General features: G+C 53.1%; 3 protein-coding genes across 4 annotated transcripts; 2 read left to right on the top strand and 1 right to left on the bottom strand.

Moving 5' to 3' along the window:
* Nucleotides 1-1052: 1052 nt before the first annotated feature.
* Nucleotides 1053-3165, top strand: DNAAF19 (dynein axonemal assembly factor 19). Its single transcript, XM_016202023.2, has 3 exons — nt 1053-1195; nt 1593-1725; nt 2360-3165. The coding sequence occupies exons 1-3, from the start codon at nt 1053-1055 to the stop codon at nt 2810-2812; spliced, it is 729 nt and encodes a 242-aa protein (XP_016057509.2). The 3' UTR covers nt 2813-3165.
* On the top strand, nt 1657-5577 carry FAM187A (family with sequence similarity 187 member A). Of its 2 annotated transcripts, XM_087826576.1 has the most exons (3): nt 1666-1725; nt 3268-3288; nt 4089-5577. In XM_087826576.1, exons 2-3 carry the CDS (start codon nt 3270-3272, stop codon nt 5333-5335), a joined length of 1266 nt encoding a protein of 421 aa, XP_087682702.1. In that variant the 5' UTR covers nt 1666-1725; nt 3268-3269; the 3' UTR covers nt 5336-5577. The 2 variants fall into 2 exon arrangements, with proteins under 2 accessions (XP_087682703.1, XP_087682702.1); XM_087826577.1 differs by lacking the exon at nt 3268-3288 and having other exon boundaries at nt 1657-1725.
* Nucleotides 5578-7668: 2091 nt separating this feature from the next.
* On the bottom strand, nt 7669-15660 carry GFAP (glial fibrillary acidic protein). Its single transcript, XM_016202019.2, has 9 exons — nt 15200-15660; nt 14218-14278; nt 13929-14024; nt 13079-13240; nt 11427-11552; nt 11020-11240; nt 10429-10472; nt 8381-8466; nt 7669-7710 (listed from the first exon to the last, which is right to left on the bottom strand). The coding sequence occupies exons 1-9, from the start codon at nt 15658-15660 to the stop codon at nt 7669-7671; spliced, it is 1299 nt and encodes a 432-aa protein (XP_016057505.2).
* Between the last annotated feature and the right edge of the window lie 911 nt (nt 15661-16571).

Genomic DNA, 16571 nt, shown 5'->3' with positions numbered 1-16571 from the left:
ACGTGTGCAGGCTGTTGGAGCTGTTGCTAGGCAACCACAGCGGCTGTACCTGGTCTACGCTGAGCTGCCCTGTTACGGAGTATCTAAAAATCCCCAAAGAAAGCACGGGAACCGAGGCCAGGGCTGCTGGGGTGACGGCTACGGGGGTCAGAAGGGTTAGTTGTATTTATTCAGTGACTGGGGAGGGCTCCGAACTGGACAGGAGCCAGAACATTTGAGTTAAATTCCTGGTCAGCCCTCTTGTTGGTGTTCAGCTTATCCACGTTGGGGTGGAGAGGGAGGGCTATAGGGTTGGTTGCGGACATTCTGCTGCCCTGCGCTAGGGCTATTGATGATGACTACCACAACATCTAGCTCAATGCCCCAGGAATCTGAGGTTCAAGGGGGTCTCACAACAAGGAAAAGCCAGAGCCAGGACTAGAACCCATATAGATGATCTCTCTGTAGAACAGGACCAATCAGCCTCAGATCCCAGAGGCTGCAAAAGTACAGTGGCAGAACTAAAGAGGTCTCCGAAGTACCTAGGGACCTGTCCTGGGCAGGACTGAGGGATTTGGGAACAGGGATCATTAAGCCCCTTCCTCTGCCACTTCTTGATTTCCTGCTCAGTCATTGCATCTGGTTTGGGTGAAAAGTACCCTTTCTTATTAAAGACATTTAATGATGGATGAAATCTTATCCCCGGGCTCAAGAGTAGCTAACAATAGTTCTCTATCACAATAATTTGCTATGTGGAAGAGTGAAGGGACTGAATTATAAGATCCAAATGCTTTCTCATCAAAAGCAGCAATATTAAAATATTCTTAGAGGCAGAAAACAAAATTAAGACATGACTCCAAACTGAACAGACTCTATGTTTAGTGACAACAAATCTTAAGCAAGTCCTCAGTATGTAACTCTGTAGAGAACTAGATTTTCGTAAACCCCCCAATATAAGTGACAAGATATCTGGAGTGCTTTTGTGTCATTTTGTGGGCAAGAGTCCATTTTCCTTCCCCTGATACTGACCTTTCACTGATGTCCATTCCCTTTGCCTTCCCCAGGCACAGGCCATGGAAAGGAATGACATCATTGACTTCAAAGCTTTGGAGAAAGAGCTGCAGGCTGCACTTACTGCTGATGAGAAGTACCAGCGGGAGAATGCTGCCAAGTTACGGGCAGTGGAGCAGAGGGTGGCTTCCTATGAGGAGTTCAGGTTGGCTTAATGTCATTTTTCTCAGGCCCTCCTGTTATGGTCAATAGTAGCGGATAAGAGCATGTGTTTTGGATTCAGACAATTCTGGGCTCAGTACTGGTCCTGCCCTCTGCTACCTGTGTGATCTTGGGCAAGTTATTTAACCTCTCTGAGTCTCTATTCCTCATCTGTAAAAGAGAGTAACCATTACTATGATTAAATGAGTTATTACATGTTAGATTTCTGAGCACAATGTCTGGGACATGGGAAGTGCTTAAAAGCTGTCAGCGATTATTGTTGTTGTTGTTATTGTCGTATTGACCTGCCAACAGGTTCAGCCTGTATCATGCAAAGTGCAGCCACCTCACACCCACAGACAGCTTTAGTCCATCCCTTAATCTTTGTCCTTTGCCTGCAGGGGTATTGTCCTTGCATCACATCTGAAGCCACTGGAGCGGAAAGACAAGATAGGAGAAAAGAGGACTGTGCCCTGGAACTGTCACTCTACTCCAGGAAGGACATCTCAGGATGAAACCACCGAAATCTCCCAGGTAGGTGAGGCCCAGCAGGATTCTCTGCCCTAAACCTCCAGTCTTTTCTTCTTACAACACATACCTTTTCCTTATTTCTCATGTTAAGCCAACAGAAGCAGATTTCTGTCTCCAATCCCAGAAAGAAGAGCAACCATCAGATGGTGAGGATGAGTTAACTTGGGCAGAACAAATCCGAAAGTTGGGCTAGGCAGGTCCTTTTCAGTCAGTCCTTTGACTTGCATTCACAGATCAGATTTGGGTTGCTCTGGGTTATATGCTATATAGTATAATGATCCTGTGGCCGTGTTGGGATGTAGACCCAGCCTGTCAGATCCTTAACACTCCCCTTAAGTTCTTTCTCTCTTCCTGAGGTTTTCAGTCATCATCCCCTCTTCTCTGCTCAGAGTAGATCCTGACTTACCCTCACATTCATCAGTAGGAAAATCCTGGTACAACTGAGAATCTCACATCATGACCTGGGTTCTTTGGGACCCTCTCTCATCTGAAAATGAGGCCCACATGGACCATTGTCTTCCCAGTGCTCAGAGAGCAGTAGTAGAGTTAAGATGAAAACCCACAGGCTTCCCTCACTCTCACTGTCACAGAGCAGCTTGAAGAGCTCTGGATTCCCTTTTCGTCTTTTGTCATCTAGGAAAAAACAATCCTGCAGCCTAAGACCTCAGCAGAGTTTTACCGTGATTGGCGGCGATACTTGCGGAGCGGGCCAGAGCGCTACCAGGCCCTGCTGCAGCTCGGAGGTCCCAAGCTAGGCCACCTCTTCAGGATGGATGTGGGATTTGGACTACTAGGGGAGCTGCTGGTGGCACTGGCTGATCACGTGAAGCCTGCTGACCGGCTGGTGGTGCTGGGGATCTTGCGCAGCCTGGCCAGCACTGGGCGCTTTGCCCTGAACCTAAGCCTGATGAGCCACGCAGAGAGAGCGAGCTGCAGGGGCTTGTTTCAGAAGCTGCAGGCCATGGGCACCCCCAGACCCATGAAGGAAGGGCTCAGCCAGGAGGAACAGGGTCTGCAAGAGCAGCCTGGTGGGCTCCAGGAGGAGGAGATACTCCTACAAGAACTGCTAGCACTGTACCAAGTGGATTGATGGGACCAGTTATCTTCAGAGGCCCCCACTGGTTACTGGTGGCATATTTTGGTTGCCTTGGGGGCACTTCAGGACTAATAAGCCCATGCCTAATTCCCTTCTCAACTTGGAATCTTCAGAACAAAAGCTAGAATCAAATCTTCCCCTCTTCTCTAGTCCCTTGGTGGCTTGATATTCTGAACTGTGTAGATCCATAGGATGGTCAAGCACCCAGAAAGTTAAAAGAGCTTTGCGCCCTAGCCAGTTTGGCTCAGTGGTTAGAGTGTCGACCCATAGATGAAGGGTCCTGGATTTGATTCCAGCCAAGGGCACATGCTTTGGTTGCAGGCTCGATCCCTGGGCCTGGTCGGCAACCAATCGATGTGTCTCTCTCGCATTGACATTTCTCTCTCTCTCTCCCTCTCCCTCTCCCTCTCTCTCTCTCTCTCCCCCCCCCCCCCACTCTCTCTGGAAAGCAATGGGAAAAATATCGTCAGGTGAGTATTAAAAAAGAAAGAAAAAAGCTTTGCTTCCTACCCTCAGAATCTGTCAAACCTGTGGCCCATAGCCCTGAAAGATGGGCATGTGCCCATCCAAATGGCTATGCCAGTTACAGCCCCACCCAAAAGGAAAAAACAAAATCCTTACTCTTCCACAATAAAGAAATACTGATCTCCATAGCTTTTAACAAGAATATTTATAACATAAAACTAGTGAATGGACATTTAAATGACAAATGGCCAAATGCTACCTCATTTGAAGTATAGTATTTTCCTCCAGGGGCTGAGTTCCTGTGCAGGTTGGGTCTGGGAAAGCCCCAAGCCATCAATTTAGGTCTGACGAGCCTCCCAGGCTTCTTCAGGTGGCCTGATGTGAAGCTGGTGGGTTTCCTTCAACTCCTGGATTAACCAAAGGGAAGACCTTTCCACCAGACAGGCAGGACAAGGCCTGGAGCAGGACGGCAGAGATTTCCCTGTCTAGCTCCTATGCCCTTGCTTCTCATTCCAGTTTCTTCTGAGCCATTCTTGGGCAAGTGCCAGTGTTCTAGAAAGGAGAGAGAGGGCCAGGTTCTAGAATGGTTTTTCCTTGAGATCACATCTGACACATTAGACAGGCATCGTGTACATCAGCTGGGAATAAATTGCCTTGCCTTTGGCCGCTTGCCCCGCAGATCGTTGCTCCTTGGCTGCTCCTTTCCTCATAAAGATGCCTCCTCTGGCAGTGATTTCTAGCAGCCCCATAGGCCTTTAAGTGCCTTGGTTTTTCCTTGGCCCTTCTGACCCCTTCCCTCCTTCAGGCATGAACCCGGCCCACACTATTGTGCTGCTGTGGGCATGGGGGAGTCTCCAGGCCTTTGAAATTGTGGAGAAGGAGAACATTTTTCTGAGGACCCCGTGCCCTTCTTTCCTGACGTTCGACAATGCAGCCTACCTGGCCGACATGAGCTTCGAGCTGCCCTGCCACTGTAAGCCCGAGGAGGTGTCTGCTGTAGTGTGGTACTATCAGGAGTCTATCAGTAGCAGCCACACCAAAGTGCTCACGGACTTTGATGGACGTTTGCTGACAGAGGCATCCCAGGTACGGGCGGGCAGTGACCTGCTGGTCCGCTTCAGCATTCGCATGTTCAGCCTGTTGGTTTTCCGGGCCCAGCCCGAGGACTCAGGTTTGTATTTCTGTGGCACTCGCAAGGGGGACTACTTTTATGCCTACGATGTGGACATCCAGAGTAGTAAGGGAATGGTGGCCACCTTCAAGGACCTGGGCCAAGAGCCCTTTGTCGACGAGTACCGTGGGAAACTCCATGTCTTCACCACCTTCTGGGAGTGGACCCCCTGTGACCGCTGCGGGGTGCGTGGGGAGCAGTGGCGCATTGGCCTCTGCTATCTGCAGAGTCCAGACCTCTCCCCACGCTACCACAAAACCCTTGAGGACGTGGTGTCCTGTGGTTCACAGGCTGCGCCAAAAGACCTTCAGGCCAAGGCCAGAGACCACACACCCGAGCTGCAGATTCAGAGCTGCATGGTACCCTGCAAGAATAAGAGCATGACCTTGAACAGCGTGATGTCCATTGTAAACTATGTGTCCAAAGTGGGCAAACGGCCCTGGGTGCCCCAGGTGCCCATTCAGTACCACCAACAGAAGCCGGGTCACAGACTCATCATCTCCTGTCCTGGGGCCCGGCCCGAACATGCTGTGGCTTGGGACAAGGACCGCAAGCGCTTCTATCGCACAAGGTACCTGCAGGGTGTCAATAGGTCCATGAGGGCATTCATCGACTATGGCAACCATCTCCACATCCGCTTTACGCAGCTCGACGACAGGGGCATCTATTATTGCTGGCGGCAGGGAGAGCGGGTCGCTGGGTTCCGACTGGGAGTGACATCTCAAGGGCGCTACAAGGTCTCACTCTCGGACCCTGAGGTCCGCTCCGCCTTGGAGCTCACCCTGATAGGGTACCTGCTCATCACTGCAGTCTTTGTCATCTTTCACCTTTGTCGCTGCTGCTGTTACTTATTTCGCTTTTGTCCCAACTTCTCTCCCTAGGCTCTCTTCCCTTTCTCTGAAGACCAGTTGTGCTCAAGTGTGTTTGTTCAGGATGGTGGGCCTCCCGAACTAGAACATGTGGCAAGGGGGTGTGGACAAATTTGTTAGTTACGACCTGCTCCCCATTTTCATGGACACTGATCTGGGAAGTGGGGAGGCCTGAGGCAGGTGGGAGATGGGGACTGAGGCTATGATGGAGTAGCCAAGGCGCACATGTCTTCTGACTTCATCAGATGAGAGAATTCGGAAGAAGGGAACCTAATATTTATTAAATGGCCTATTTGGTATTGAACAGTGTTTGTGGTGCTTTATTTTCTTGCCTTCGAAGATTGCCAAATGGGTGCTGGTTGAATTGGGGATAGCAGGGAGAGGAAGGAAGAAAAGAGTGGGCGGGCCTCTTGTATGTCTTCTCTGCCTTCCTCCCAGCCTGGTCCTGGGACTGGCTGGTAGAAATGGCAGGTTTGGGAATAAAGGTAAAGACTAGAAGAGAGGAAATGGGTGAGGAAAATGGAGGTTAATTCAGGGCTTTTCTGAGAGACTGCACCTGTGCTGGGGGTTGGGGGTAAGAAGAGGGGCTGGGAGCAAAGGCCCCAGGGGGTGGAGTGGAAGCACCAGGACTGCTATGGGAGAGCAGGGTTGGAGGTGGGACTTGTCATGTGGCTGCTGCTATGAGGGGTTGAGCTCCAGAGTTGATCAGGGACAAGAAGCAAGTTGTGTCTTGTCCAAGGCTGCCCTCTTCCCCCAGCCCCAGCTTCTTCTGAACAGATCAGAGTCCACTCTGGAGGAGGCCACAGCAATTGGCTTTATTTACCTCAGTAACTAAAGGCATCAGTGGGTGGCAGGAGGCGGTCAGAGAAAGGGCACCAAGTCTTGGAAAGAGGGATTCCTATTTCTCACTCCCTTTGGCCTTAGAGGGAAGAGGGGCACCCTGGAGTTGGTCCTCTCGGTCCCATTTCTGGGCACAGATAACCCCATGCCCCCCACAGTCTTCCTGTGGGAAGCAGAGCAGATGCTCTGGGTGGAAGTGTCTCTGCCCCTCCCCACTCTCCTGTCCAGGCCGTAGGAACACAAACCAGGGGCTTCACTCTGCTCATGCCTCAATTTTTGGAATTACAAAATAGAGGGCTAGCTAAAATACTGGGGTACATTTTGTATTTGAGTAAGAGGGGACCACAGGGCCCTCAGTTTAGGGAAAAGCATCAGGTGACTGTGGGGTGCAGAAAGGCAGGTGTATTGTGTTGGCTTCACCCAGCTGTATTTGCTGGGGTTGGGAGACAGCGGCTGCAGGGGCTCAGAGGCTTTGGGTGGATGGGAATTATGCAGCAGAAAGGGGCCTTTGGAACTGGGACAAAATGTGCCCTGCTCTTGTGGTCAGCAGCCCCTTTCCTATTTCAGTATCTTCAAGAGGACGAGTCACTTCCTTGATTCTCATGACCCAGATGCCAAGTGTAACTGGTCCATCCACAACCCCAACTCTGATGTCTAGCATCATCCCACTGTCTCCTCCGTCTCTACCTGCCTCCCTCCCCCAGCCTATATGGGGAAAGTCCTCCTGGACTTGACCTCTACGTACTGACATCTAGGGGCCAGGCAGTCCCCTCTACTTCCTAGCATCACTTCTCTCTCCACTTATACGAAGATCCCCTAGTGCTGAGAATCAAGCTCCCACCTGCCCACGTGGCAGCTCAGTGAGGCCAAGGCGCTTGAATCATCACTCAGGAGGCCCCTCTGGAATCGGCAGGCCAGGAATTCTGTCTGCTGATGACTCCAGGTGGCAGGATACCCTCGCCTGCTTTCAGACTGGGCAGGGTCCGTTTAGATTAAGAATGAGCCTCTGGCCAGGGCCACCTTGCGTGCAGAGACTTCCCCTTCCTGTCTCAGAGTCTCGGTTTTCCTCCAGCAGCCTGAGGAAACTCAAAGGCCCACTTCCCAGATAGCCCAGAGACCTCCAGCTCTGGCAACAGTTGCCATGACAACAGGGATTAGGCCATGGAGGGTGATTTATTAGGTCTCCAGGCCCTCCCCAACTTCTCTCTTTCCTCCCAATTCTAACCCAAGCTTCTTGCCATGCCCCTCCAGGCTGTCCCTTTGGGGTCAGTGCTCTGTTAGGAGGAGTTGCTGGGAGTGCGGTGGGTGCTGTCTAGCAGGCCTAATGCTGATCGAGCCTAGGGCAGAAGCTGGCATAGAGATGGAGTGGGGAGAGGAGCAGCTGCGGTGGGGGTGGGGGTGGGAATTCAGGTCTGGGGAAATTAGCTATCAGAGGAGGGACAACTATCCTGTTTCCTGCTGCAGACCCCTCTGGGTATGGACAGGGCCACCAGGTGGTTCCCTCCTCACATCACATCCTTGTGTTCCTGCTTGGACTCCTTAATGACCTGCAGGGGGCAGAGAAGGTGCACAGTGCCACAGTTAGGAGCTCACCCAGACCCTGGGTCCATCACTGCCAGGCTACGTGACCTTGGGCAAGTGCTCAACCTTCCTGGGTCTTTCTTTTCTATGAAAGTGACCAGAATCCCCTCATGCAGCAGTCAGGGGGGGGGGATGAGATCACACCTGTAAATCATTTAGCACTATGCCAAGCACATGGTGAGCTGATGGTGTGAAATTAGCTAGTACTGTTGCTGGTGTGATGGGGAGTGGGTTATGCCAAATCCCTTTTCCCACTCCTCTCTGGAAGATTCCTTTAAACAAGCTGGAAATGGAAAGTTGGGAGTGAAAACTGCTAACTTGAATTTTCTTTCTCTCTCCCCCACGTCTGGCGCTGGGGATACCTGAGTCAGGGTGAGAAAGGGAGAAAGCCTGAGTCAGGATCCCATCCAGTGGTCTAGTCACCCAGGCTCCCCTTAGAACTGCCAGTGGAGGGGCTGGGAAATTGAATTACATCCAGGTTCCTTCCCCTCTTTCAGAACCTCCCTGCGGAGCCCTTGCGAGTTCTCAAGAACCTTCTATGTGCCAGTTCAGGCTTTATTCCAGAGCCTGGCCTCAAGAATTCCTGGGGGCAGCCAGAGCCTGATGGGGCCAGAATCTCAGGTCTGCTCTCCTCACCTCTCCGTCCCGCATCTCCACAGTCTTTACCACGATGTTCCTCTTGAGGTGGCCTTCTGACACAGACTTGGTGTCCAGGCTAGTTTCTGTAAATGTGAGGAGAGGCCTTCTGTGGGCACTCAGGGCACTAGACATCCTCAGCCACTGCTGGCTTCCTGTCACACCCAAATCATGAGGACAATAGCCTATCCAACCAGGCAGGGAGGGCCTAGGCTCTTCCAAGGGGGCTGGCAACCCCCAAGTCCCCACTGAGTTGGGCAAGTCCTGGCTGCTCTGTCCACTGCCCGCTTGCTCTCCTGGCCCGGCTGCATTTCAGTCCCTCTGTAAGCCCTTGCCTGGCACCTGGCGTTCTTTTCTTTTTCTTTTTTTAAAAAAAATCTTTATTGATTTTAGAGAGAGGAAGGGAGAGGAAGAGAGAGATAGAAACAGCAATAATGACTCATTGATCAGCTGCCTCCTGCATGCCCCACACTGGGGATCGAGCCTGCAATCTGGGCATGTGCCCTGACCAGGAATCAAACCGAGATCCCTTGGATCATAGGTTAATGCTCAACCGCTGAGCCATGCTGGCCAGGTGCACCTGGCTTTCTGACAACCCAGCACTGTGCCAAGGAAGGAGCACGTGGGCTTTGAAATCAGGCAGGGCACAGCTCGAGCCCCAGCTCAGCCACTAACCAGCCACACAACTGTGGGCAAGTTAATTTACCTCTCCCAGCCTCAGCTTCCTCATCTGCAAAATAGGGATGATGGTGCTTACTTCTCTAGGTGGGAGTGCAGTCAGTTAACTGAAATAATGTATGTTAAGCGATTGGCTCAATACATGTGGGTCCCTTTCCTGTCACTTTTCCCCTTTTCTACTTCTCTCTGCCAAGCCTCTGGGCCATAATGACCCAGGGACTTGGCATATTACCTCTAGCTGGTCCCCCTGGTTAACCTTTCTGATGCTAAACTAAAGCCTGAGACACACATATCTAGTATTCCTGTGTTTCTAGCCCAGAAGAATTTTTCCCCATAGCTGAGAATCATCTGAGGGCCACATACAAATAAGAAGTAATTTAGCTTCCCCCCCTCAGAGAGAAAAATATAACATGTCACACTCACTAATATTTAAAATTAAGAGCAGGGAACATAAAACTTTATACACTACAAGAGCAGCAGTCCAGGGGGAAATAATCCTCTGGGCTGAATCAGCATCAAGCTGAAAAACGGAGCTGTGGGGAAAGACAAAACAAGCAAAGAGCCTGGCCACTGGGCAGTGAGACCCTAGGGGCCCTCTCAGTGACAGGGAAGAGGTGAGGCAGAGGCTGGCATTTGCTCAGAGGCCCCAGAGCATCTCATCTGAGCATATATTACCCTGAACACCAGCCAGCTCTGCTAGTTTAACCTACATTTACCCTGTCTGTGCCAAGTCCTGGGTTGGGCACTCACATTGCTGGGAAGATGACACAGGCTGGCCCTTTAGGGAAACCTGGGAGGAGGGAGCCCAAGAGGATGGGGAACATGGACTTGGTGAGGCTCCCTTCCTACCAAGCGGAGAAAAGCACTGTGTCTGAGAGGAAGGCAGCTAACCTAGAGCCGGCGGGGCTCCATTTACAATCTGGTGAGCCTGAATTGGTATAACTTGTACTGTGAGGCTTTTGAGATGTCTTGTGACCTTGTGACCTTCCCCTTCTTTGGTGCTTTTGCCCCCTGTAGTGACAAGCAGTTAAAAAAACAAAAACATAAAACACTCAGATGGGCAGAGCTTGTTCAGGGATCTGCAGACAGGACAGAGGCTGAGCCCCTCACCCAATTCTGTAGGGAATGGGGTGCAGGGATGGAAGTAGGACACAGGGAAGAGCAAGACAGGAGTGGCTGCAAGCCCCACCTGAAATGCCCTGGGATAGTTTGCTCTAGCGAGAAACTCTGTGGTGAACTTTGGAGGCCCTCAAGGAGAGCTGTGAACCCTTTTACCCAGGTTCTCAGCCCCAGGCCAGAGCAGCAGCTCACAGGCCTGGGGGAGGGGGCATTAATCGAATACCCTGGCCACTCAGCTCTGCTCTACTGACCTCGGATCTGCAGGTTGGAGAAGGTCTGCACAGGAATGGTGATGCTGAAAAACAGCAGAGGTGAGGGGTGACCAAGATGCCCAAGGACATCACAGTCCAGGTCCTGGTCCAGGTTTATCATGACAGCCTTGAGGAGCGAATTTCCTAACTTTTCTCAGCAGCCAACATGCTCCATGGGGCTCCAAGAGTCTGCAAGGGGCTTGGGTATCATCTGTGAACATCACCTTTGATGGGGGTGGGCTGGGGGGGAGGGGAGTGGCAAAGAAAGTTCTGAGGAGGCACAAAAGATAGGTCGGGGGAAAAGAAATCCATTATTTGTTGGGAGGGTGGGGTGGTGGTGAGCCTTTTAGTTTAGGGGAGGTGACCCAAGTCTTTGCCCTGGGACCTAATCAACATTGGTTGAATTGAATCAGTTCACTCATTCATCAAACATTTATTGAATACCTACTGAGTGTTATGCCAGCACTGTGCTGGGCACTGGAATAGGAAGGGGCAGAACACAAGGCTGAATAAGGCAGTCCCTGAAGGGAACAAAGTGACTCTAGGGAGGAGCAGCAGGGCGGATTCCCCAGGGCTGTGGTCGGGGCTCACCGGTTCTCCTCGCCCTCCAGCAGCTTCCTATAGGTGGCGATCTCGATGTCCAGGGCCAGCTTGATGTTGAGCAGGTCCTGGTATTCCTGCAGGTGGCGGGCCATCTCGTCCTTGAGGGTCTGCCCCTCCTCCTCCAGTCGGGCCAGGGTCTCCTGGTAACTCGCAGCCTCACGCGCGTGGCGCTCCTCCTGCTCCCGCATCTGCCTCTCCAGGGACTGGTTCTGTAGGGCGGAGCCAGCCTGTCCCTCGAGGCCCCGCCCCGCCCCGCTCTGGCCCCGCCCCCAGTCCTGGCCCCGCCCCTGGCCCCCCTCCTCCAGCATCCCCAGGGGTGCCCTGTCCCCTCCTCCCGCTCGCCAGCCTCCTCTCGATGCCCCCGCCCGCCTGCCTCGGGCCCGGCTCACGCTCACCGTGCCACGCAAGGACTCCAGGTCGCAGGTCAAAGCCTGCAGCTGGCGCCGGTAGTCGTTGGCCTCGTGCTTGGCTTGGCGCAGCAGCTCGGTGTTTCGGGCAGCGGCGTCTGTCAGGTCGGCAAACTACATGGGAAGAGGGCCCTATGCTGAGGGGGGGAGGGTGTTGCAGCCACATATGGGGAGCTGTGTGGGCCCGTGAGAAGGCACAGTCTCTGGAAAATCAGGGAGGTGGGCAGGACCCCAGGGTTGCGGTCCAGGTCACCCCAGACATTGGCCCTGGGTGAGATTATTCCCAGCGACTGTGACCCATGGATAGGGGACACAGAAGCCACTGCTGAGTCTTCAGCACTTAACACAATGCCTGGTCAGGGAATAAATGAGTGAACAGTATTGCCACAGAACCCAGAATCTCCTGCACTGGCAGCTCCATCTATGGGACTGAACCCTGTTTCCCCCCACCATAGACAGTAATGGGCTCTGCTGAGCAGACACTTGGGTTCTAATAGCCCTCCCTCCCCCAGCTTGCAGTGAAGCCCTCAGGGGTCCAGCAGGCTTCAATCTACTCACAACCATCACTGGCTTCTGCCACTCACACTCCTTAGCTCAGTGCCCTGGGCCAGCATCTCTGGGCCCCACTTCTCTGTGCCTTTCTGCCTCCAGGCCTCTACACACGCTCTGTCCTACACTCGGAATACCCCTTCCCTCTTCTCTTCATAGCCTGCCAGTCCTGCTTAGTCCAAGTGCCCTCCCTTCTATGATCTCCTTCCTGGTCCCCACATTGCACATAGACTCTGCCCTGCAGTGTTTTCTGTAGACACCATACTTGGGTGCGCACCACATCTTCCTGGTCAGACATGTCTCTGTAGCCCAGGCAGTGCCTGGCATGCAGTAGATGCTCAATAACCCAGGACACAGATGGCAGAGGCATCAAGAATGCAGGCTCCCACCTGGCCGGGCGTGGCTCAGTGGTTGAGCATCAACCTAGGATCCAGGAGATCGTGGTTCAATTCCCAGTCAGGGCACATGCCCGGGTTGCAGGCTCCATCCCCGGTTGGGGGCTTGCAGGAGGCAGCCGATCAATGATGACTCTCTCATCATTGATGTTTCAACTCTCTCTCTCCCTCTCCCTCCCTCTCTCTGAAATCAATAAAGATATTTTTTTTTTAAAAAAAGGAAGAAAGAATGCAAGCTCCCAAGTGAAATGGCTAGGGTTGGAAATCTAGCTCTACCTCATAGAAGCTGTGTGACTGGGCAAATTAGTTAACCTTTCTGGACTTCAGTTTGCTCATCTATCAAAGAACAGTACCTACCCTGTCTATCTCTCTCCCTCTCCTTTCCTCTCTCTGAAATCAATAAAGACATATTAAAAAAAAAGAACAGTACCTACTTCATAGTAAGATAATCTGTGCAAAGCACAAAGCCTGGCACAGAACAGTGTTGTCAAATAATGATAGTAATAGTAGCATTAAGTTGTTATTGGAAGTAATGCTGCCTGTGTGTCCCAGGGCAAGTCACCTCACTTCTCCGGTGAATGTCAGTCACCCAGAGAGGATCCTCTCCCATCTCCCTCCACCCTCCTTTCCTAATTCTCTTGTATGGAGCCAGGAGGGCTGCCTGGAGGAGGCAGGCTGGCCCACAGTCAGGGCTACCTTGGACCTGTACCACTCCTCTGTCTCGTGCATGTTGCTGGATGCCACTGCTTCATACTGGGTGCGGATCTCTCTCAGGGCTGCTGTTAGGTCTGGCTTGGCCACATCCAGCTCCACATGGACCTGCTGCCGGGCAAGCTGTTCCTGGAGCTCCCGAACCTCCTGACCGGGGTGAGAAAAGGATAGCAGGGCTCAGAGCCCAGGCTGCAATTGGAGTTTTCCTGTAGCATCTTGCCCTCTTCTGCCTGCCTGTCAGATACGGATGCTGGCTGAGGCAAATGGGACAGTCCCAGTTGGAGGAAGTGTGTGGCCCAGGCTAGGGAAGGCTGGGGGTATTTCCGGGTCTCATGGTGTCCTCCTCGCAGGCCTGGATAGGCAGGAGCATTGAAAATGTGCCTGTGTCCTTATGAAAGAGTGCCTGAGTCACTGTGTGTGAGTGTGCCCGCAGGCCTCCAGGTTCCATGGGGTCATGAATGCTGAATCCACGATCCGAGGTCAGAGCTCGGCGGGATCTTTTTTGTTATGAATGGTTCTTGGTTAAATGGAGACAGATGGCAGAATGAATGGAGTCAGAGACTAACTGTGTGAGTTTAGCAAGTTCTTTAACCTCTCTGAGCTTCAGTGTCCTCTGTGAAAAGTAGATAATACTGAAAGGGTTCCTATCTCACAGGGCTGTAGTGAGGAAAAAATAAGGCCACAAGGCTTTTGTAAGTGGTGTGTGTATGTGCATTTTACCAGGGGCTGTTGATGTTCTCTTGTCTGTCTCTACCTCTGTCTTCCTCAGTTCCCCACCACCACCCTCTCATTTCCAATCTCTGTGTTGGCCTTTCCTCCCTCTGTCCGGCTTTACCTCCTCGTGGATCTTCCTCAAGAACTGGATTTCCTCCTCCAGAGATTCAATTTTTCTCTCCAGATCCAGACGGGCCAGGGTAGCTTCATCTGCCTCCTAGAGTAGGGAGGAGGCAAAGGCCACTCTGACCCCAGACTCTTTTCCCCCATTCCCTAGCCTTGTCTGTTCCCCCGCTTCTGGGGCTGGGGGAGCAGCACAATGCTCAGGAAGGCTGGTTGGGGGCTGTGTTTGGGTGGACTGTCATCAACCCTTTCCCCACTCCTGCGCCCCACCCCTCCAGCCCTCTGACCTGTCGATAGGCAGCCAGGTTGTTCTCGGCCTCTAACCTCAGGTTGGTTTCATCCTGGAGCCTGAGGTAGAGGGACACATTTCTGGGTCCATGCTCTTCTGAGGACTCTTGGACCCCTGCCCCAATCTCCCTGGGGGTGACTGCCAGAGAGACACCCCACCCGCCCACCCCAGGACTAGTGGAGTGGCAGAAGGAGAGACTTGGCCAGGAAGGTGAACAGATGAGGGCCTTTGCTTTAACTCATTACCAAGGTGCCTTATCAGGGTTGCTACACCTGCTCCTGCTCACACAGGAGCTTCCACCAATGTACACTCACTGTAACATGCATGCGTACACACACGTCTTCCTGCACTTGGGGGCACACACCCATGCACAGTTGGCTCAGCAAAGCACCATGCCCCTGGGGTTCCCTCTGGCCTTTGGAAATGGGTTTTATTAAGATCTCTGCTTCACAGCTGTGCAAGTTGAGATGGCTTGACTAGGATCATAAGCTGGTGACAGAGTCACCTGTGTTCTGAAGCCAGATTTTCCTGCTCTTTCTCCCACTCCCTTTACCCCAGAGCCCAGTCCTCCTAGTGCACACCAGCCGTTCCTTCCAATTCCTCCTTTATTCAGATCTGGGCTCAGAATAGGTGAGCTCCCCATCCACAGTCACAGGGCCCCACCCTGAATGAAACACACAGACCCTGCCTGCTGGGGTCCCTGACTGCTCTAGCACAGACTTCCCCAGTGGGCAGGTGCTGAGAGTACCCTTTTTCTTGGCAGAAGGTCTTTGGGAATCAAATCCCTGAGGCTCTGGGCCTTCTCCCAGTCCCTCCCATCCTCTAGGGAGCAAGGACAGCCCTCCCTTCCCACAGGTGTGGAAACCAGTGAGCAGGGAGGCAGGGTCCCAGGCCTGAGTCTCTGCAGGCCTTCAGAGACTTCCTCTTAGGGGCTCAGTCCTCCCTGCTCATGAGGCTCCTCTCCTAGGTCCCCTCCTCACTTCTGCCTCAGGGTGCCCAGGTCTTGTGCCAGATTGTCCCTCTCGACCTCCAGCCTGGCGTTGTTGGCGGTGAGGTGATCAAGCCGCAGGCGCAGCTCTCGAAGCTCAGCCTGGTAGACGTCAGCCAGCTTGGTGGGCTCCTTGGCCCGCAGCTGGTTCAGCTCCGCAGCCAGTGCCTTGTTCTGCTGTTCCAGAAAGCGCACCTTCTCAATGTAGCTGGCAAAGCGGTCATTGAGCTCCATCATCTCTGCCCGCTCGCTGGCCCGTGTCTCCTTGAAGCCAGTGTTGAGTGCCCCGGCTAAGGAGAAGTCCACCCGGGCTGGGAGTGGGGGTGGCATTCGAGCCAGGGAGAAGCGGGTGCCAGGACCCAGGCGGCGGCTGGGAGTCAGGCCCCCTACCGCCATCTCTGAGGAGGAGACATAGGAGCGGCGGGCAGCTGAGGTGGCCCATCTCCTCTCCATCCTGGCCTGGCTCTGCGGGCTCCTGGGATGTGAGGGCTTTATGGAGGAGGGCGCCGGCTTGGCACAGCCCAGATTGTCCTTGGAAACACCCCCTGGCATAGCCTGAGGGGGTGGGGCTGGGTTGCAGCCCAGCCCCAGGGAGAGCTACTCTCACCCCACTGAAGTCATTGTGACCAGAGGCAGGGCCTCCTGGGCATGCCAGATCCAGCCTGGCCACAGACAGAGGTACTAGTGGGCAGTGTCTGGGGCCAGATGCTGGGTCTGAGGCCTGATCACTAGGCAAGGAGATCCTCTCTCTAGGAAGGTGGGTCAAGAAAGGGCTGTACCAGGTGACCTCTAATCTGCCTTCTAACTCTTAGTCCCATAACCCAGGCCTTCCCTCACTCAGCACTCTTCCTTCAAGTAAATGGGAATTTGACAAGAACAAACCTGGCCCTAGCCAGTTTTGCTCAGTGGTTAGAGTGTCAGTGCAAGGACTGAAGGATCTTGGGTTTGATTCTAGTCAAGGGCATGTACTTCGGTTGCAGGCTCAATCCCCGGCCCAGTCTGGGCTCAGGCAGGAGGCAACCAATTGATGTGTCTCTCTCACATGGATGTTTCTCTCTCTCTCTCTCTCTCTCTCTCTCTCTCTCTCTCTCTCTCTGCCTTCCACTCTCTCTGAAAAGCAATGAGAAAAATATCCTCAGGTAAGGATTAAAAAACAAACAGCCCGGCCGGGCGTGGCTCAGCCATTGAGCATTGACCTAGGATCCAGGAGATCTTGGTTCAATTCCTGGTCAGGGCACATGCCCAGATTGTGGGCCCGATCCCCAGTCAGGGGTGTGCAGGTGGCAGCTGATCAATGACACTCTCATCATTGATGTTTCAACTCTCTCTCTCCCTCTCCCTTCCTCTCTCTGAAATCAATAAAG

Source organism: Miniopterus natalensis, chromosome 17 (genome assembly GCF_054644295.1).
Source record: "Miniopterus natalensis isolate mMinNat1 chromosome 17, mMinNat1.hap1, whole genome shotgun sequence".
Classification (NCBI taxonomy): Eukaryota; Metazoa; Chordata; class Mammalia; order Chiroptera; family Miniopteridae; genus Miniopterus; species Miniopterus natalensis.
This window is presented reverse-complemented; position numbering and strand designations above follow the sequence as displayed.